General features: G+C 36.1%; 3 protein-coding genes across 3 annotated transcripts; all 3 read right to left on the bottom strand.

Annotated features, from left to right (window-relative positions):
* Nucleotides 1-318: 318 nt before the first annotated feature.
* On the bottom strand, nucleotides 319-4,078 carry LOC130725644 (uncharacterized). Its single transcript, XM_057576857.1, has one exon. It carries the CDS (start codon nucleotides 3,637-3,639, stop codon nucleotides 319-321), a length of 3,321 nt encoding a protein of 1,106 aa, XP_057432840.1. The 5' UTR covers nucleotides 3,640-4,078.
* Nucleotides 4,079-10,295: 6,217 nt separating this feature from the next.
* LOC130724257 (berberine bridge enzyme-like 21) lies at nucleotides 10,296-12,009 on the bottom strand. The gene has a single exon (XM_057575452.1). It carries the CDS (start codon nucleotides 11,975-11,977, stop codon nucleotides 10,358-10,360), a length of 1,620 nt encoding a protein of 539 aa, XP_057431435.1. The 5' UTR covers nucleotides 11,978-12,009; the 3' UTR covers nucleotides 10,296-10,357.
* A 7,637-nt stretch (nucleotides 12,010-19,646) lies between these two features.
* Nucleotides 19,647-21,370, bottom strand: LOC130724289 (berberine bridge enzyme-like 21). Its single transcript, XM_057575489.1, has one exon. The coding sequence runs from the start codon at nucleotides 21,335-21,337 to the stop codon at nucleotides 19,709-19,711; it is 1,629 nt and encodes a 542-aa protein (XP_057431472.1). The 5' UTR covers nucleotides 21,338-21,370; the 3' UTR covers nucleotides 19,647-19,708.
* Nucleotides 21,371-23,384: the final 2,014 nt, after the last annotated feature.

Here is a 23,384-nt window from a genome sequence, read left to right on the forward strand (position 1 = left end):
CATGCTTTCACATAGCAACACTATATACATACTCACAACATCACAGCTCTAACAGGTCAATATGGTGTAAAGAACAAACAAGCAATTAAGAGAATTTTCTGAATTATAGTGGATAACAGTACCAGTATAGAGTACGTGGGTAAACTTTTCTGTATTTCTGTATGAAATTTCTTACAATGGATGTAGAGTTTCTATGGAATGGAAATAACTAAAAGATAACAACACTCAGAAGAGACACAGAGACTAGACTAGAGAAGAGAGGTGAGTCCACAATATTCCCCACCCTCTCTCATTCCCCCAACCATGCTTATATCCCTCTCAGCCACACACGTAATCCCTCAATTGAGAATTGGTTATTTTCTCTCTAGTGCTTCTTCTCAATTTCTGTTTCTCATTGTCATGTGCCACGTGACCCACCTCTTTGTCTATTATGCCCTTTTCATTAATTCCTTCTTCATTTGTTTCCCCTGACTTCATAACATTTCCTTCCCCATTAAAAACAACCTTGTCCTCAAGGTTGAAGTCTGGATAAGATTGGTTGAATTCCTTAGCATCTTCCCATGTTGCTTGTGTAGAGTCTAGTCCTTCCCATTGGATCAAGACTTGAAAAATTTGTTGAGAGCCTCTGATGATGGTTCTAGTGTCTAATACTGACTGAGGGTATAAAACAGGGCCTACTTCATTTGTTTTAAATGGTAGAGGAACATAAGATATGTGGTGTCCTCCTCTGCATTGTTTCAGCTGTGAAATATGAAATACTGGGTGTATTTTTGCTGAAGGAGGAAGCAGTAACTTGTAGGCAACCTGTCCAATTTTCTGCACAATTGGAAATGGTCCAAAATACTTGAGACCCAATTTCTGATTCTTCCTCAATGCCACTGAATGCTGTCTATAAGGTTGTAATTTGACCAACACCAAGTTACCTAATTGAAACTCTTTATGCACCCTTTTCTGATCAGCATATTTCTTCATAGTTGCCTGGGCCTTTAACAAGTTTCCCTTTAATTGAGACAAAATGATATCTCTTTGCAGAAGCAATTCCTGTAAGGATGGAAGGTCTTTGGCATCTTGAACATATTTAGAAATAGTGGGAGGGTCCCTTCCATAAACTACCTTGAAGGGAGTCATATTCATACTACAATGGAATGAAGTATTATACCAATATTCAGCCCATGGGAGTGCCTCAGTCCAGCTCTTGGGTTTCTCAAAAGTGAAACACCTCAAATACATTTCAATACATTTGTTTACAACTTCAGATTGGCCATCAGATTGAGGGTGGTAGGCTGTACTCATAGCTAAGGTAGTGCCACTCAACCTGAATAAGTGTTGCCAAAATTGACTTGTGAAAACTTTATCCCTGTCAGAGACAATTGTCTTTGGAAAACCATGTAATTTCACAATGTTTTTGAGAAATAACTCAGCCACTTGTTTGCTAGAATAATCAGTCTTCAATGTAGCAAAATGACCATACTTTGATAACCTATCAATGACCACCATAATAACTGTGAAGCCATTAGAAGGAGGCAAACCTGTAATAAAATCCATGGCTAAATCGTCCCAAATCTGCATTGGGATTGGCAAAGGTTGTAATAAGCCTGCTGGGAGTGTAGTAGCAGACTTGGCCTGTTGGCAAATGAGGCACTCTTGCACATATGTTTTAACATCTTTGTGCATTCCTTGCCAAAAAAACTGAGACGCAATTCTAGCTAGTGTCCTTGTGATGCCGGAGTGACCACCCAAGGGAGAACTATGGTATTCATGCAATATTTGTTGGATCATAGAATGGTCCCGTGGAATCACTAATCTTCCTTTCCAATATAATAGCCCATCATGTGCTGAATAATGAAGATCGGGCGGTTTACCTTGAATGCACAACTTATACACCTCAGTGAGTTTTGAATCAGCAGCAATGGCTTCTTTTAGACAGTGGAGAATTTCTAGCTTTGGTTGTGACCATGCCATGAAACAAGACCGGGAAAGAGCATCAGCTGCAAGGTTTTCTCTACCAGGTTTGTACTCAATGGTAAAGTCATAACCCAAAAATTTATGTAACCACGCTTGCTGTTCTGGTGTTTGCAACGGTTGCTCAAAAAGACTGCTGAGACTCTTTTGATCGGTACGAATGATGAACTTATGGCCCAGCAAATAGTGACGAAATTTAGCAATTGCTTCTGTAATAGCATGTGTGTTACTCATCCTCCGGAGATGATGACATTGAGCTGCAGATGGTAACTGAGGTTGGTCTCCATGAAGTGTTACAAACTGACCATTCAGATAAAACTTTATGGTGAGAGCACTGTAATCTGCAATGTGAGGGCCCAATGTGGCAAGCCAAGTAGCTCCCAAAACTAAATCAGCACCTGAAACTGGCAGAAGATAAACAGGTAATTTAAGAGTGTGACCCTGAACCTGGACTTGGACTTCCTTAATCAGTCCTTCAGCAGCTAAAGAGTGACCATTGCCCACCATTACTGGGAATTCCGCAACAGGTTCTACAGGTAACTTGAGACAATGAGCCAATCTTGGTTGCAAAAAATTATCAGAACTGCCACTGTCTAGGAGAATCTGCACCTGAAGACCATTAATCAATCCTTGAAACTTCATAGTTCCTAAACCCGTAGAACCTTTTAAAGCATTATAAGATAAATGATGCTCAAGTATTTCTTGCCCACCATCTTGAACAGAATTGTCAGGAGGTTCAGGTTCAGCAGTGATGTTATCATCATCCACCAATTGCAAAAACAAGTACTGCTTATTTGGGCACTTGTGATTGAAGGAAAATTTGTCATCACATGTGTAACAGAGGCCTTTTTCTCTGCGCAATTGCATCTCAGCAGGAGACATGGTTTTGACATTAGAATTTCGTTGAGGTTGTGTGGTAGGTTTAAGGTTTGGTGTTGGTAAGATTGGAGCCATGGTGGGAGTTCTGTATGATTGGTTTTGAGTTCTGGGAAATGAACTTGGATAAGTTGGTTTTGGTTTGATATATTTTTCTTCATAGAGTTTGGCTAGAGACACAGCTTTGAGTAAGGAAGTGGGGCATTGAGCAATCACTTCCCGTTTGATATCATCTTTCAACCCACTCACAAAACAATCAACCAATGCTTCAGAACTAACTCCATAAACTCGATTAGCAAGAGCGGTGAACTCAACATAATAGTCATTCACAGACCCAGATTGCGACAACTTGAACATAGTAGCTCGTGGACAATCATAAGGGGATGGACCGAATTCCAGCTCCAATGATTTGGTGAAACCCTTCCAGGACTGAAATGGATTGTTTCGATTCATCATTTGGAACCATGGCACAGCATCTTTCTCCATATGGACCGCAGCAATCGTTAAACGTTGCTCATCAGGGGTTTTGTAATAATCAAAAAATTGTTCAGCCCTAAAAATCCATTGCAACACATCCTTACCATCAAAACGTGGGAAATCAAGCTTAATGTTCCTTACCTGAAATGGCTGCACAGGTCGACTTGAGTTCGAGCCGCCATCGGCGAGAATCTGACCGAGATTGCCCATTGCAGCATCAATCTGATCAAATCGCTCAGAATATTGCAGATCTCGTTTCTCCATCAATTCCATAAGCCGTTTCACATCAGCAGACAATTCCTTCAACCTTGTGTTCTCAGCCATGGAGGTCAATGAAAGCACCAAATGTAAAGAACAAACAAGCAATTAAGAGAATTTTCTGAATTATAGTGGATAACAGTACCAGTATAGAGTACGTGGGTAAACTTTTCTGTATTTCTGTATGAAATTTCTTACAATGGATGTAGAGTTTCTATGGAATGGAAATAACTAAAAGATAACAACACTCAGAAGAGACACAGAGACTAGACTAGAGAAGAGAGGTGAGTCCACAATATTCCCCACCCTCTCTCATTCCCCCAACCATGCTTATATCCCTCTCAGCCACACACGTAATCCCTCAATTGAGAATTGGTTATTTTCTCTCTAGTGCTTCTTCTCAATTTCTGTTTCTCATTGTCATGTGCCACGTGACCCACCTCTTTGTCTATTATGCCCTTTTCATTAATTCCTTCTTCATTTGTTTCCCCTGACTTCATAACATATGGTTACTACCATATATCATTACAGGATATAATCATGTTATTATCACAGCATTATCGATCAACATGGTATCCTAACCTCATGCTATCACAGTCACAGTCATATCAAACACATAGACTTTTTTTTTTTGAACATATATCAAACACATAGTCACAATCCAAACAATCGGGTCATATCACAATCACCCAAGTGATTATCTCAGCTCGCAAGCCACATGTCATATATATAGTTCAATATGTAATATAACATTATATTTCTCATTTCCACAACCACATGATGATCAAGTACTCCTTGATCTCATACATTCACCCAAGTGATTATCTCAGCTCGTAAGCCACATGTATACATTATACAATTCATGTCATATACATGTTATCTCATATGTCATCATGTCTTCTCAAGACATACACAGAATATCGTTAGATAATCACGTGCATCATCCCATTATATCATGCATGTACATGTGTTCATTAAAATTTATTACCAAAATAAATTTTGAAACTGATTTTTATCTCATTTAAATACAAGTTTCCAAAATATCTATTTTTTTTTTATAAATCCGGACATTTCTCAATTTAAAGCAATTATATTTAAAAAAAAACACTTTTTCTTGGCCTAAGATCGAAATCTAACTTAAATATATTATCCTTCTATTTAATAGTTAACTCGACTTAAAATTCAAAAAGCAAACAAATAACTATCATATTTTTCCTTTCGAAAAAAAACTATCATATTTTATTTCTAACAAACTCAATCTCCTAATATCATAAATTAATCCTTTCAAAAAAAATATCATAAATTAATTAATTTCATTATAATTTTAAAATAAGCAAATGGAAATGATTGAAAATCAAATGAAGAGAGGTTCTTGTCCTCCGAGGTAAGAAATTGTATATATATTTCTACATATTTTATGAATATATAATAATAAAGAATATATACTCAAGTTTGATGCATAATGCAGTTCAAGATTTAAAAAAAGGAGTTGCCCGATTTAATTCTCCTCCATTATTTAAAGTTGTTATTCTTTTTTTAAATATTTATCTCTTTAATATTAATTTTTCTTTATTCCTAAATTATATAACATTTTTCATAATTAAAATTTCATGTGTAAATATATCCCCTCCAGTATTTGATTTTGTCCTCCAGTATGTTAACTAATTTAAAATAAAATAAAGAAAAATGTTAAAATTTTGGTATGTTAATATGGGATATTTATGAAAATCATATCCCCTCTTACCGTAAAAAAAAAAAAATCATATCCCCTCTTTAATTAAGATCAAATATTATGTACGTGACTTTCAAAAAAAAAATTATGTACGTGAATTAAGTCAACAACTGTCCTTACCTTTTTAATTTTTTAATCTCAACCGTGAAAATTTAAATTATAATTTCATAAAATATCCCATATGATTAAAATTTTTTGACTTATTCGAGTTGCAATTAAATATTTGATAGCATTAAGATATTTAAAGCAAAAAGATTTTAATGGGTAAATATTTTATAACTTTTTTATTTTAACCTTTAATTTTCTTAAAAACTAGCCAATTTAACCAAAAACAAAATCTGGCAGATATTGCGATTCTGAGGTTGAAGAAAATGACTCAGATTTTGAACCAATTCCTGGTATCCCGCTAGGCATGTCAAAACTACCAATACCCGTGGATACCCGTGGATAAAAATCCGCTATGGGTAAAATTATCCGCCCACGGGTATTCACGGATTTATTTAATGGATATTTTCACTATCCATTTATTAATGGGGCGAGTACGGATATAAATGTATCCATACCTATGGATACCCACCCGATATATAAAATACTAAAATACCTTTTTATATATACATAGATGTATATTAAGTCCAATATCTAGTGAATTTGTGTTTGAGTTATAGTTCTTCTTCAAGTTAACTTATACACTGGTAATGGTGAAAAAAAGCCCTTTAGACCCAAAAAATGGTAGAAAATAAATATCTTCCTTCACACATTGATTGACTGTAAAGTCCAATCTTAAATTTCACTTTTAATATAATTTTCTTTTGAACAAATACATGCGAATTCATTTATTTTCATGAGTGTCGGGTGCCCATGGATATCCACTGATATTTTAAAATCCGGTTAAAACCCACCTGATGAATATCCATGTGGGTATGAAGTGGGTACGTGTATAAATTTTTAATGTGGAGCGGGTGGTGGGTATATACTATCCATGCCCACCAATACCCATTGACATCCCTAATCTCGACTGACATTCCGGTTTTACTCCAGATAGTTGAAGATACTGGTACGTAGGATGCTAAAACTATTTATTCTTTTATTAGACATATGCCTCCAGAATTGCACCACTATTGATGACGATGAATTCTCTATATACAAGAAAATGATAACTAAAATTACTGTCTTGAAAAAATGTGTTCCTCTTAACAATGAGTTTGTTCTTCCGTACAATCCTCAAATTTAATGAAATACCAGGGTCACATCAATGTTGAATATTGTAGTAAGTCTAATGCTATCAATTATCTATTTAAGTATATCAATAAAGGACCTGATAGAGTAAATGTTCAAATATCAAAAGATGGTGGAGGTTCTGACAAGTCACAGGTGCAAGATGAGATTAAATAGTATTATGACTGCAGGTAATTGAAATTATTTAATTCTATTATAAATCTACTAAATTTATCATACATTAAATTCTTATTTAAAATTGTCGTTGCAAAATGCAGGTACTTAACTCCATCTGAGACGGTGTGGAGAACTTTCAAATTTGATATACATGACAGGTGGCCAGCAGTTGTGAGGTTAGGATTCCATCTCCCTAACCAACAAAGAGTACTATTCAAGGATTCTGACGACTTGGAAGAGGTTGTTGAAAAATGCTCGCGGAAGGAAACAAAAATTTTGGTATTGATGAAAGCCAATAAGCGATACCAAGAGGGGAGGAATCTGACTTATGCAGAATTCTCATATAAATTTGTATACAAGGAACGCGCACAAGAATGGGTTCCTAGAAAAAAGGGTATCTCGCTTGGACGAGTGCAATATATTGCTCTTGGCATGGGGAGGTGTATTACATGAGAGTTCTGTCCGCTTCAAAGAGGTTGTGATAGCTTGGAAAACATAAGGACTGTTAAAGGAATTGTTTATCTCACATTCCATGATGCATGTGAAGCTCTTGGATTAATGGAGGATGATCGGGAGTATATCGATGAAATTGTTGACGTAAGTATGTTGGGATCTGGAGTTTTTCTAAGGAATTTGTTCACTAGAATGCTGATCACAAACACAACGAGCAGACCCAAAGAAGTTTGGAAAAAAAAATTGAGACTTCTAAGCGATGGAATTCTGTACGAAAGAAGGAAAGCGCTTAATATTCTAAGTACTTCATCTCTTAAAATTTTTCTTGCATGTTATTTTGTTTCTGTTAATATTTAAATACTAGTATACATCAACAACACATGCACATTACATTGACGAAGGCTTACCTCAATCTTCTTTTTATTTATTTAATTTTCCATGCTATTAATTGTTCACTTGATGCGTGATGTAGATTTCCAAATCGATGACGACGAGTTGATGAATCTGTGCCTAATTGAAATTGAAAAGGAGCTACAATGGAATGCAAGATCTCTTAAAGATTTTCCATCTTTGCCACATCCTACTTTTTCTGAAATAATGAATTTTGAAAATAAGTTTGTTGTGGACGAGCTCAATTACAATAAGAAAGGGATGAACGAAATTCATGAAGAGTTGGTCGGTTCACTTGCCAGAGAACAAAACGGTGTATATAAGTAGGTGTTGGATGTTGTCATGTCTAATAAGGGAGGGTTCTTTTTCCCTTATGGTTTTGAAGGAGCGAGTAAAACTTTTGTGTGGAACACATCTGCTGCGGTGCGATCTAAAAGTTTAATTGTTTTAAATGTTGCCTCTAGTGGAATAGCTTCTTTACTGTTACCCGGAGGGAGAACTGCTCATTCTAGTTTTTCAATACCTATCTCAATAAATGAAGTCTCCACATGCAACCTTCGTCAGAGATCACTCAAAGCTGAATTGCTCCAAAAGGCGAGTCTTATTATATGGGATGAGGCACCAGTGTTGAACAAACACTTTTTTGAAGCGTTGGACAAGTCTTTAAATGACATTATGAAAACCAGGGCAAATTTTGGTCACGATAGGCCTTTCGGGAGTAAGGTTGTTGTATTGGGAGGAGACTCTAGGCAAATTCTTCCAGTTATTTCAAAAGAAAGCCGAGCAGATATTGTGGGGTCGACAATAAATTCATCATACTTATGGTAATATTGCAAGGTAATGAAACAGACCGTAAACATGAGATTACAGAATGCCTCATCCTCAGCGTCTGCTGCAGAAATAAGAGAGTTTGCAGAATGGGCTCTTAAAGTCGGCGACGGAACAGTTAACACCATCGACGAGGCTGAAACCACAATTGAGATTCCGTCAGATTTGTTGATTGGTCAACTTTACTTATCCGGACTTAGTGGCGAACTTAAAAAATAATTCATATTTCTAACAAAGAGCAATTCTCGCCCCGACCCTTGAGAATGTCGAGCAAGTCAACAACTTTATGCTGTCAAAGCTTCCTGGTGTTGAGAGAGAGTATTTGATCTATGATACTCCATGTAGATCGGATGAAGATTCTGGGTGTACACAGAATAGTTCACCTCTGAGTTTTTAAATGATGTTCAGTGCTCAGGAATTCCAAACCACAAACTGATATTGAAAGTTGGAGTTCCGATCATGCTACTTTGAAACATAGACCAAACAACTGGTTTGTGTAATGGAACCCTGTTGAGAGTCACTCATCTTACTCAATATATAATTGTTGCAACTATTTTATCAGGAATCAAGTTGGGTAAAACAAAATACATTTCGAGGATAAGCCTAACACCTTCTGACTCTACTCTTCCCTTCAAATTCTCTTGAAGGCAATTCCCGGTGACTTTATGCTTCGCAGTGATTATAAACAAGAGTCAGGGTCAGTCTCTTTCTCATGTAGGTTTGTACCTCCCGGGACCTGTGTTTACTCATGGACAACTATTTTATCTTTATACTATTTCAATACAAACTGATTTCAAAGTGGCCTAACTTTTTTTTGTTGTTAAAGGGATGACCATTACATCTTATAAGTTGATGAACATCAGATGCAAAATTATTATTGTTGGTTTAAGGTTCGTCCTATTTCCTTTACAATTAAATAATTTTTTTATTGATTAAATCAAGTATATACAAAGTCTGTATATATATTGAGTAGGTCCACTGCAATATTGACTCAAACTTGGATGACTTGGTACATACACAATGATGTCATACTTTATGATTTATCTTTTACAATCCTGATTTGTGCTACTGTAACATTCATTTTTTAAGGATTAATATGCTGGTAATTCCTTATATCTATGATTTGTGCTATTGCCTTCATGTCCATGAAGAATGTCAAACGAGTTCCTGTTGATCTCAATCAAGCTTAAAAAAGAAGTTTTTTTGTCCACTTTGCTTAGTATTTCAGACTCTTCTATTTCATCTATTGTTCAATATATTTTTTAATAATCAACGTATTGATTGATGTATCAAATACAATAGACATATTCCTCGTGCATTACAGGTAAATAAACACTAGTATGGTACGTAAAAAAAAACATTTATGCCCTCTCTAGTGATACATGGAAAACCTCACAACGGCCCAAGAACATGGTTTGGAAATTTCCGCAGCTTTTTCGTCATTTTCTGATATAAAGTAAAACAAAACACGTGACATTGTATAATTGAATAATCACAATACTAAATTAGAGTATATATTTTTAAAAATCCATGGCCATTGGAACATCAAGCATTAAATATTCAGGGCACATTGTCACAAGAAAAATTAGAAAGCAAAAAAGGGTAAAATTAAATAAGAACCACAAGATTCTGTCAGCATGTAAAGACAGACACTCCAACTATCACACATTACACTGCAGATAATTCAACCAATACCGAGTGCATTCATACCACTTTTCTTTGAAGCAATTGGCATTTAACTAAGTTAATTTCCAACCGTCCTCAGCCAGCACAAGTCATTTGATTCCATTGAAAGACCCAAAAAGAGACACAAAAGAGAAGAACAAATGCACTTTACTTGTCTTTTTTCTGTAATTTTTTAATTTCAATGCTATAATAATCAAACCAATGGACTTATAATAATAAGGAATAACCATTCACATAAGAGTAAACCAAAAAAGTATGATTATCAATTTTCAATTATAATAACATGCTTCAATGTTTGATTCTCTATACTGTCTTGCTAGGATGTACAGGAATACTTTGCTCATTCCTGAAAAAGTTAACAGGATCCACAGCAGTTTTAACCTTCACTAGCCTCTCAAAATTGTTACCGAAGTACTTGGTTCCATAAACCTCCCCTTCTTGATAGCTTCTCTGATCAAAATTATTGACCCCAATGTCAAGATCTCTGTAATTCAAATAAGCACTCCTTGTCTTGGACACAAAAGGGGTCATGTAACTGTACATTATCTTAGCCTGGTTTGTGTAGTTTTGTGCTAGAGCTGGAGATGGATCATGCCAGTTCACAGAATACTGCATTTTGAAGAGATTTCCAGTACGGTGAGGGAATGGTGTTGCATCAGATGGAATCTCATTCATTTTTCCACCATAAGGATTGAAAACAAATCCTACTTTCCCTAATTCAATCAACTTCTTCCAAATCGATTCCAACCCATCTCTTGAAATTGGTTTCTGCACATAATCAGATTTCCTCTTGAGAAAATCAGCAGAATTCACATTCCTATCCAAAAGGGTCTCTGGCTTAGCACCCTTTACAAAACTCTCATCATCATTCCACCATAAAACAGAATTAATCCAACTCAACTCAGTGCAATTCTCCTTCTTCAACCCAAGAACAGGAAACTCCTTCCCCAAAATTGACACAACCTCATTGGCTCCTCCAAGAAACATTGCAATAACAGTAGCTCTTCCAGTTTTTGTCCCCTTCACAACCTTGGAACTAATTGGCTGCAACAACAGCCTCATGAATAGCCTGTCATCAGTTGTTGGAGCAACCTGCTGCCATTGAAGAACAAGATCAGTAGCATTCTGATCCAGAGTCTTCTCCACACGAAAAACAGTAACAATTTCAGGAACCTTAACCAGTTTAACCGTGTATGATAAAATCACACCAAAGCTACCTCCACCACCACCTCTAATAGCCCAGAACAAATCTTCACCCATTGATTTTCTATCGAGAATTCTACCTTGGACATCAACAATCTGAGCATCAATCACATTATCAACAGATAGACCATATTTTCTCAACATGTTACCGTACCCTCCGCCGCTGATATGGCCACCGACACCTACAGTGGGACAAACCCCAGCAGGGAAGCCATGAACCTTACTCTTCTGCCATATCCCGTAGTAAAGCTCCCCAAGCGTCGCGCCGGCTTGAACCACCGCGACTTCCTTCGCGATATCGACCGTGACGCGGCGGAGGTTGAAGAGGTCGATGATGATGAAGGGCTCATTGGAGATGTACGAGATTCCCTCGTAGTCATGGCCGCCGCTGCGGATTTTGAGCTGGACTTTAATGGTTTTGGCGCAGATGACGGCGGCTTGGACGTGAGATTCTTGCAGGGGGGTAACGATGATTAACGGCTTTTTGGTTGCGGAGGTGTTGAAACGAGCGTTGCGGATGTAGTTTTGGAGGACGGTGGAGAAGGAGGGGTTGGTGGGGGAGAAGACAAGGTTGGTGGTGGAGGTTGTGTGCTCTGTGAAGCACTTGAGGTATGTGTCGTAATCTGATGGTGCTGCAGATGAAGCAGTAGCGACACCAAGAAGAAGAAGAAGCAGAGGAAGAAGAAAATGTTGGAGAGAAAGTGATTTTGGTGGTGCCATTTGGTGATTGTAACGGATGAGTGTGTGTTTTGAAACGTGGTTGGTTGAGTGCGGTTTTATAGAGAAAAAGGACAAAGTGTTTGGGACGTGTTTGTTCCACTTTTTATCATTGGTGTGGACTTCTAAGCAGCTACAATTGAATTCGAAACATTTATTTAAGTTTGAATAACTTTGGGTCGAATTGTGCTGTTCATGATTTTAGGATTTGGTTTGATATTTTGTGATTTGCCTTTAATGATCATTGGTTACCTTGAGGTAACTCAATAGTCTAGGAGTATCTTCTTTCACCGACATGTAGAAAGAAAACTTTTTTTGGAAAAGAAATAGTAACAATTTCTTTCTTAGCTTTTAGTACAATTAACAAGATAACGCGTCATTTTTTGTTTTTCTTTACAACATGTAGTACCTTTTATAGGAGGTAATTCTGTTTGAATATTACATGCATTGGAGGGGAACTAGCTAGGTCTTATTTAATTTGGGAAAAGCTGTTATATATGGGCTAAAAAATGTAGTAGGGACTAAACAAGGACAAAAGAGAATAACCAATCATTTAGACAAATTATCTTATGATAGCAAAATCGTTATATTATCCCTTACAAATACGTACTTTTCCGTTTTTCTAACAAATGTGACAAAAAATAATAAACTTGATCAAATCGGGGAGCCATTTGTGTTGTGATGTGATGATGACATGTATATGGTGTTGTTTTGGTCAACAGGTGAAAATAAATTAAGGAGAAGGAATTAATTATTTTGGGTTGATTAGTGCATCATTTACCCCATAAAATCGTTGGGATTGGTAACACTTTTTAGGTTTGTTGACTGGTATATTAAATATTCGATTCTTGTCATTACCAATAAAAGGACAAGGAATAATGCTCTTGACTTTTTGGTCCACATTTAACGAGTTTCTGTGTTTAAGAAAATGAAAAGAGAAAGAAATTAAATAATCAACATGTGAGTTCTCTCTTCATCAATTTCCCTAAATTAACGAGAAGAAAAAAAGAAAAGTATATTAATATTGATATATTATTATTCAACAAAAATGATAATTATTTTAATTTTCTTTATACATAAAACAATAATTATTAGATGTAATTTTTTTGGTTACAAATTATTAGATGTAATTAATTAGTCAGTTGAATTAATAAAATTATTTTAAGTCCAAATTTAAATTATTATTAAACTATATTAACTCTTATTATACTACATTAAATTCTATTGAATGAGAAAATTTTGTATAGGAATAAATTACTACTATTAATTACTATAAAACTATTTCATCAATTATGGAATAGTTTACACAAAAGCCCCAATGAGTGTTGACTGCTTTAAACTCTTAAGTTACATTCAATCTTTAATAGTCATACTCATAATCAAGAGACCTTTAACTTTCATGAGATTCGTTCTCAAAAAAAAAAAAAACCTTCATGAGATTTTCATGTTTCCTTCTGCCTAAATCCCATATTATTGGAACAATATATTGTTTTCTTAATTTAGGTATAATTTTTTTATACATCGAAAGATTAATTTAGGTAATATTGCCAGTGGTGAGATGAAAAGATAAATGATGTTTCTACATTTCTATTTGCGCATATTTCAAAACAGTTGAAATGTGCTTTTGAAAAATTCATTTTTTGTGCTAATAATTACTAGAGTGAATTTGCATTTTGATCAACTTCAATCTAAATATAAACACACACAAATACCAACCTACCGAGTCAACAACATGGTTACATTTCGAAAAAAAGAGCCAACATGGTTGCGTTTCGTTTCCCTTTTGAAATTGTTAAAATTAAATTTGAAATTAAAATTGTGTTTTGAACATTTCAGAATGAGAAGAGTATACATTATACAAGATATTTAGAATACCGGCCATTCGACACGGGAGTTAATATATCGTATCATTATCACTCTTAGTACAATTACGTAGGCTAGTTTTGTGTCATGCATTATTTAACAAATTAAAACATTTTTGTTATGCATGCTACGACCAAAGAAAACGACTATTCTACACGCCATTTGGACAACTTCACGTGGTTTGATTTGCTCTGTCTATTGCACCGTGTGCATGCTACACCGATGCATCCATTTTCAATACTAGTTTTCTCGTGTTCACTTTTCAGTATAAGAAGAATAAAATTCAACTTTGTCGATCCTTGCTCTGCAGTCAGTACACATCTGTTTCGGTAACTATCGGAGATAATTATTCAAATATTGACAAAATTAAACACAGCTTGACTGTTTGGTGTGGGATTTTAACGCCAATCTCCACATAGTGACGCTGGGACACGACTTATATACATAAATGTGTGTGTGTGCTACGTGCGTGCTGCGCGCCTATATATATATATATATATATATATATATATATATATATATATTGACATTCTCAAATTGATTTCATGTTTTCTTTGTAAAGAGACTAACTTATATTGACTTTGAGAATGTCAATATATATATATATATATATATATATATATATTCGGTGAACATTTAAAAATTCTTGGGGGCGATGACCCCTGCCAGCCCCTCCCTAAATACGCCCTTGGTATATAAGATATTTAGAATACTGGTCATTCGACACGGGAGTTAATATATAGTATCATTATCACTCTTAATACAATTACGTTGGCTAGTTTTGTGCCATGCATTATTTAACAAATTAAAACATTTTTGGTTATGCATGCTACCGGCCAAAGAAAATGACTATTCTACTCGCCAATATTTGGACAACTTCATGTGGCTTAATTTGCTCTGACTATTTCACCGTGCATGCTACTCCGATGCATCCATTTTCAATACTATTTTTCTCGTGTTCACTTTCCAGTACAAGAATAATAAAATTCAACTTTGTCGATCTTTTCTCCGGAGCCAGGTCAAATATGTTTCGGCAACTATCAAAGATAATTATTCAAGTATTGACAAAATTAAACACAGCTTGACTGCTTGGTGGGGTTTTAACACCAATCTCCACATGGTGACGCTGGGACACGACTTATATACATAAATGTATGTGTGCTACGTGCGTGATGCGTGCGAATAGATAAAAAGATATATTGACATTCTCAAAGTCAATATAAGTTAGTCTCTCTACAAAGAAAACATGAAATCAATTTCCTAAACTTTATATTGGGGGGACTATGATTGCAAATACAAATATATATATATATATATATAGTCGGTGAACATCTCAAAATTCTTGGGGGGAGAGGGCGATGACCCTTGCCAGCCCCTCCCTTGGTACGCCCCTGGTATACAAGATATTTAGAATACCGCCCATTCGACACGGGAGTTAATATATACTATCATTATCACTCTTAATACAATTACTTAGGCTAGTTTTGTGCCATGCATTATTTAACAAATTAAAACATTTTTGTTATGCATGCTACCGGCCAAAGAAAACGACTATTCTGCACGCCATTTGGACAACTTCTTGTGGCTTAATTTGCTCTGTCTATTTCACCTCGCATGCTACTCCGATGCATCCATTTTCAATACTATTTTTCTCGTGTTCACTTTCCAGTATAAGAAGAATAAAATTCAACTTTGTCGATCCTTACTCTGGAGTCAGTACAAATCTTTTTATCTGTAACTATCCGAGATAATTATTCAAGTATAAGATTTGACAAAATTAAACACAGCTTGACTGCTTGGCAGAACCCTGCGGTGGGGATTTTAACATCAATCTCCACATGAGCAAAGTAACTAACACAACACAGTGAGCAGCAATAGAAGTCAATAAGTATAGGTATGATGAAGAACAAATGTTTCCCCAAAAGTACTTAGCCCATAATTAAGGATTGAACTTTGGACATAGAAGCTCATTATAAATTTATATGCTTATTTGGTCAAAATAAAAATATTTGCAAGTAGACTTATGGTGAGTTACTGTATAAGATTAGACGTGACACCTACGTTTGTGGCATTTTTAAATCACTACAAAACGTGTTTTAATGTTATTTATCAAGTTTTCCACTTTTGTGACAATCTAGAACCGACGGCCACAAAAGTGGATGTTTTAACACCTTTAGTGATTCAATTGAATTAAAATAGAACTTACGGTTTAGAGCTTTTTCCCTTTTATATCCTCAATAATTTAATCAAGTATTTCATTTTGCCTTCTTAATTCAAGGGTACCCTAAGAAGCGTGATAAATACACGACACCTCATGTATGAGAAAGTCACAAATAGCTGAGTTATAAAAATGGTCAAAAGCATACTAATACGGTTGTGAGAAAACTACAAAATCCCTATGTTTTTACATGCATATAATTTGTAGTGATTTTAAACCATTAGAAACTACGTTATCCAAAAAAACTAGCTACTATTTGGAGGTTCATGAATCATTTTTGAACCTTCAACACTTCTCTACTTTCAAGCTAGGAGAGACCCCACCCTTGCTCTATTTTTTGTTGCAATAAGTTATTTGGGCTTTAATAAATAATAATAATAGGGGTCCAAACTCAAGTATAAAATCTTAAAACATATACCTTTCTTACCCTCAAAACTAAAATACCATCTATGTAAAAAATTATGTGAGCAAGTACTTATATACCATTTATATTTATTAGCTAGTTCAACAATTAATTTATTTTACGAATTGCTTTTAAAACATTGATGTCAAAAAAATACATTTTTCCTAATTCTATAAGAGTTGTTAATACATCAATCTGACAAAGGTGGAATGCTCTGTTCATGCCTGAAAAATTGTTAGGATCAACTTGTGCCTTTACTCTTGCCAGCCTTTCAAAATTACCTTTAAAATATTTCAAACCCCAACATTTTGCTTCCTCATTAGCTTGTTTTGGAGGTGTTACTTGAGAGAAACCAAACACTTAGAAGTTTCAAAGCAAAATCAGACTATGTAACAGAACCTATTCCTAGTGAAGGTTTGGAAGGGTTGTGGAACATGTTACTTGAAGAGGATTTGCCACTGTTATTCCTTACACCGTTTGGAGGGAGAATGAGTGAGATTTCAGAGTCAGAAACTCCATTTCCACATAGAAATTAAATGAGAGTTTATATGGGATTCAGTATTTGGTGAATTGGGATTCAAATGAAGAAACTGAAATGCATTTAGAGTGGATAAGAAGGCTATATAAGTACATGAAACCTTATGTTTCAAAGAATCCTAGAGGTGCATTTTTGAATTATAGAGACCTTGATATAGGAGGAGTGAACCGAGGTAACACAAGCTATGAAGAAGCAAAGTCTTGGGGCTTGAAATATTTCAAAAGCAATTTTGAAAGACTTGCAAGAGTGAAGGCTCAAGTTGATCCTCACAATTTCTTCAGGCATGAGCAGAGCATTCCACCTTTGTTATATTGATCCATTAACCATAGTGGTATGAATAGGTCGGACATCCTAAGGTCTAACATTTAGTTTGAACTTTGTTTCTGAAATTTATGTTTACCATAAGCTCATAATGTTCTAATTAAAGCACTAAAGTAAATTTCTAATTGGAATCAGATATGTTGAGGATCCTTTGATGTTAAGTCAAGTCATTTGTGGAGAGTTTACTTGGGTTACTTGCCGGTAATTTTAGTGTTAAGTCCAAGCACTAAACCCTTTAAACCTAATACTAATTAGATTTTAGTTAGATGTGATTGAGGAAGTTAACATTAGGTTTAAAGGGTTAAGTGCATCTCCTAACCGAAGATGTGGCTTTTTTTTTCGGAATTTAGCAAAATAAGTTCTCGTGGTCTAAAAATTCCATAAACATTTTTTAAATCCATTAATTTACTCCGCCGGTTAACAAACCACAGCTAAAAGACAAATGAATCCTGGTGACCTTTTATGTTAATGCAACAATTTTACATTCTTCATGAGATTCATTTTGCAGCGCTTTAAACCATTACAAAGTACTCGTAAATCCCCCCCACCCCCCACAAAATGCACACCTTGTAATGGGAAGATAAGAAGGAGTATTTAAGTGTAAATACTCTTCTATCCAATATTCAAAATTTATTAAAACAATTTGCAAAAAATTACATTAATTATGTCAAAAAGGTCAATTCGTCCATGTGTTTGTTCTTGCTTCCATTTTCATGACTACCCAAAAAAAGACTTTGTTTTTTATCCATGTGTTTAAGGAAATATTGCTCTAATTGAACTCAGGTGACTTGCTTACTTGTCTGATAAGTGTTTATGTGGCACTCCCACGTGGAATTTCAATTAATATTTATTTTACACTTAATAATTAATTTTACTTAAAAGTATTCATTTAAAAAAAAATTACAAAAAAAAAATTAATCCTCAATTTCAGATTACTAATTAAATAAATTAACCCTAAATCAAATCACCTAATAAACTAACCTAAATTAAATCCTCCCCCCCCCACCCTCCCCCAAATAACCTAATAATTAAATTAGACACCCTACTCAACTAAATTCAAAACAAACCTTTTATCATCGTCTTCATCATCATCCAACTTCATCATTTTGAACCCAAAATCACATTTGAACATTACACTGAATAATTAATTAAAAAAACCTTAATCCTCAATTTCAAATTACTAATTAACTAAATTAACCCTAAATCAAATCACCTAATAAACTAACCTAAATTAAATCCCCCCCTTCCCCCAAAATAACCTAATAATTAAATTAGACACCCAACTCAACTAAAATCAAAACAAACCTTTCATCATCATCTTCATCATTTTGAACCCAAAATCACATTTGAACAACCCTTTCATCTTTAACTAAAAAAGACAACAACAAAAAATTATACGTTTTTCTATATCATTTTGGCCTCTCAAATTGAAAGTCCACCACCCCTTATTAGCACTGCTCATCTAACAATGTGCCACTTTTTCCCAGTGCAACCAAAGAGGTTTCGTCACTATCTTTGTTAGCATGCCTGTGACTAGTATATATTTCGCTTGAATTTAAGTTCTAGATTAATTAAATTAGTGGTAGTGTTCAAAGTGTTATCATTAAATAGTAGATTTTCCCTTTATCAATGACTGAAGCACTAATTGTCATTTTGGTCTTACTCTTATCCTTACGTGTTGCTTTGAAATTCTATTTTTTTTATTGTGCAAGATTGGTGTTAAACTATGCAAATGGGCATGCATATAATTCCATTGATTTTCTCCTAAACTCATGGGTCTCAAGCTCTCGTTAAGTTACCAAACACATACTCTAGATTAACGTTAGAGTAAAAAATATGTTTTTTCCCTTGATTTTCTTTATCCTCTTATATGTCACTTCTTTGAAAAATATGATTCCATTGAAAGTCCAAAAAGGGACATCAAAGAGAAGAACAAATGCACTTTACTAGTCTTTTTTCTGTAATTTTTTAATTTCAATGCTATAATAATAATAATCAAACCAATGGACTTATAATACTCCATCCGTCCCTAATTATAAGATAAAGTTGTAAAAATCACACTTATTAAGAAAGTCTTAATTGATGTATTAGTTTTTTTAAAAATGATACAATCTTTCATATTTACCCCTATTTAAGGGGGTAGGAGGAGGAGAAAAGAGAATAAAAGTAGGTTTTAATTTCAAAATGTAGGAATTAAACAACCAGTAAATACAAGGGTAAGTATGGAAAGAAATATTAACTTTTACAACTTTAGCTTATATTTAGCGACAAAACATAAGTTTGAACTTTAGCCCGAGGGAGTAATAAGGAATAACCATTCATTTAAGAGTAAACCAAAAAAGTATGATTATCAATTTTCAATTATAATAACATGCTTCAATGTTTGATTCTCTATACTGTCTTGCTAGGATGTACAGGAATACTTTGCTCATTCCTGAAAAAGTTAACAGGATCCACAGCAGTTTTAACCTTCACTAGCCTCTCAAAATTGTTACCGAAGTACTTGGTTCCATAAACCTCCCCTTCTTGATAGCTTCTCTGATCAAAATTATTGACCCCAATGTCAAGATCTCTGTAATTCAAATAAGCACTCCTTGTCTTGGACACAAAAGGGGTCATGTAACTGTACATTATCTTAGCCTGGTTTGTGTAGTTTTGTGCTAGAGCTGGAGATGGATCATGCCAGTTCACAGAATACTGCATTTTGAAGAGATTTCCAGTACGGTGAGGGAATGGTGTTGCATCAGATGGAATCTCATTCATTTTTCCACCATAAGGATTGAAAACAAATCCTACTTTCCCTAATTCAATCAACTTCTTCCAAATCGATTCCAACCCATCTCTTGAAATTGGTTTCTGCACATAATCAGATTTCCTCTTGAGAAAATCAGCAGAATTCACATTCCTATCCAAAAGGGTCTCTGGCTTAGCACCCTTTACAAAACTCTCATCATCATTCCACCATAAAACAGAATTAATCCAACTCAACTCAGTGCAATTCTCCTTCTTCAACCCAAGAACAGGAAACTCCTTCCCCAAAATTGACACAACCTCATTGGCTCCTCCAAGAAACATTGCAATAACAGTAGCTCTTCCAGTTTTTGTCCCCTTCACAACCTTGGAACTAATTGGCTGCAACAACAGCCTCATGAATAGCCTGTCATCAGTTGTTGGAGCAACCTGCTGCCATTGAAGAACAAGATCAGTAGCATTCTGATCCAGAGTCTTCTCCACACGAAAAACAGTAACAATTTCAGGAACCTTAACCAGTTTAACCGTGTATGATAAAATCACACCAAAGCTACCTCCACCACCACCTCTAATAGCCCAGAACAAATCTTCACCCATTGATTTTCTATCGAGAATTCTACCTTGGACATCAACAATCTGAGCATCAATCACATTATCAACAGATAGACCATATTTTCTCAACATGTTACCGTACCCTCCGCCGCTGATATGGCCACCGACACCTACAGTGGGACAAACCCCAGCAGGGAAGCCATGAACCTTACTCTTCTGCCATATCCCGTAGTAAAGCTCCCCAAGCGTCGCGCCGGCTTGAACCACCGCGACTTCCTTCGCGATATCGACCGTGACGCGGCGGAGGTTGAAGAGGTCGATGATGATGAAGGGCTCATTGGAGATGTACGAGATTCCCTCGTAGTCATGGCCGCCGCTGCGGATTTTGAGCTGGACTTTAATGGTTTTGGCGCAGATGACGGCGGCTTGGACGTGAGATTCTTGCAGGGGGGTAACGATGATTAACGGCTTTTTGGTTGCGGAGGTGTTGAAACGAGCGTTGCGGATGTAGTTTTGGAGGACGGTGGAGAAGGAGGGGTTGGTGGGGGAGAAGACAAGGTTGGTGGTGGAGGTTGTGTGCTGTGTTAGGCACTTGAGGAATGTGTCGTACACTGATGGTGGTGCTGGTGCAGATGAAGCAGCAATGACACCATGAAGAAGAAGAAGATGCAGAGGAAGAAGAAAATGTTGGAGAGAAAGTGATTTTGATGGTGCCATTTGGTGATTTGTAACGGATGAGTGTGGTTTTGGAACGTGGTTTAGTGCGGTTTTATAGAGAAAAAGGACAATGTATTTGGACGTGTTTGTCCCACCTTTTATCATTGATGTTGAATCTTCAATGCGGGTACAACGCGCCAATTGTGTACGTCGACTATTTTACTCGAGTTGGGTAGAATTATTATGAACAATAAAATTTGAGTTGGGTTGAATTTTGTGTGAGTGTACACTCGAAAAACATAAGTTCAATTAAAAAAACAACTCGTGCAGTCTTGAGGTATGTTGCTTTTTACTTTTGAGATTTGTCTTTAATGATCATTGGTTGCCTTGAGGCAACTCTTGAGGTATGTTGCTTTTTACTTTTGAGATTTGTCTTTAATGATCATTGGTTGCCTTGAGGCAACTCTATAGTTTATCTACCGACAATGTAGAAAAAAAGCTTTTTATTTTTGAAAAGAAATCGTTATTTCTTTTAGGCTTAAAAGCATTTGTTGCCCCTGATGTTTCAGGTTTGTGCAACTGACACCCCCCATCTATTTTCGTCCATGTTTGTACCCTTCATGTTTTACAAATGTGCACCGTTTGCCCCTCCGTCATTCTGCCGTTTAAAAAGGGTGACGTGGCCGTTAAATGCCACGTCAGCATCCTACGTGGCGTGACACGTCATTAAAAGAAAATCAGAACTTGGTAAAAGGAGGTGGGAGGATTTGAACCCATGACCTTGAATTAGCAAAACACAGACTTTACCAGTTAAGCTATTCAATCAAATGTTGAAATTATGACCAATGTTTTATTTATAGCATACTTATTCATCAAAATGTAATGAACTTGAACCCAGATAATTCTCATCCTTTCGTTCCCTTCATCTTCATCCATGAACTTCTTCTTTATCCTGATCCACATACAACATTCTCTCCTTCTCCTTCACTCAATAACCGAAAGCAACAACTCCATCATCCCAAAAACCTCTTTCTTCTCCTAATCTCCATTTTCATCTTCAAATCAGAGCCCAAACCCATGACCCATAACCAGAAAGAAAAGGAAGATCAAAGAAATCCTCATCCCTGCCAATCATCAACAAACCCAGATACTGAGCCGCGTGACCACCATATTCTTCGTCGGGTCATCTTCACGCTGTCGTGGAGCCTCCACGATCTCGCCTTGTACTATTGCTCAATTTCTCTCCTCCTCCCCTTCAGGTCTCAATTTGGTCTCTCTCTCTCTCTCTCTCTCGTAAACCCACATGATGGTGGCGGGTTTGCAATGAACGGAGGGTGGAGGCTTTTGAGTTCTGACGATGGGGGTTTCAGTTGTTGGTTATGATAGTCGCTGGGGCGAAGGTTGGTGTGGCTCTGGATGGTTGGGTTTGTGCGGTTGGAGGTTCTGGGTTCAATTTATTCAAGTGTTGGAGAATGGTTATGGTGATTGGGAATGGTTGTGGTGATTTCTGTTTTCTGATTTCTGAGATTTTGGGTTGTTGTTCTGGTGGTTTTGGTGGCTGTTGGTGATTATTTTGGCGAGGTTCTGGGCGATGGAAGAAGGTGGTTCAATTCGGTGGTGAAGGTTTTCAGGATGCAGGGGAGTTGTGGTTAAAGGATGAGAGGTTTTGTGATGATGAAGGATGAGGTTATGACATGGTACAGCTTTGTGATTTCCATAGATTAAAGGGAAGGAAACAGTGTTGATTCTCGTAAACCCAACAAGGGTTTTGTTGTTCGAAATCGGAATCAGATGGGGGTACTCGGATTTTGGGGTGAGAAGCTTCATGGGGTAGTTTGCTGAATTGATGTGTATAGGTTTAAAGGAGGGTAGATAATATAAATAATATTGTGTTGTTAGATATTACAATTATCTATCTAGTTCAGTTGGTTAAGTGTTGTTTTTGACACTTGCATGGCCTGGGTTCGAATCTCACTTGCCCACATCAGCCCCTTCCGTTAATTTTTTAACGTCAATGTGACGGAGGGGTACTCACTACACCTTTCAGTATCATTAAGGGTACAAACATGGACGAAAATAGATGGGGGGTGTCAGTTGCACAAACCTC

This window comes from Lotus japonicus, chromosome 6, assembly GCF_012489685.1.
Source record: "Lotus japonicus ecotype B-129 chromosome 6, LjGifu_v1.2".
Lineage (NCBI taxonomy): Eukaryota > Viridiplantae > Streptophyta > Magnoliopsida > Fabales > Fabaceae > Lotus > Lotus japonicus.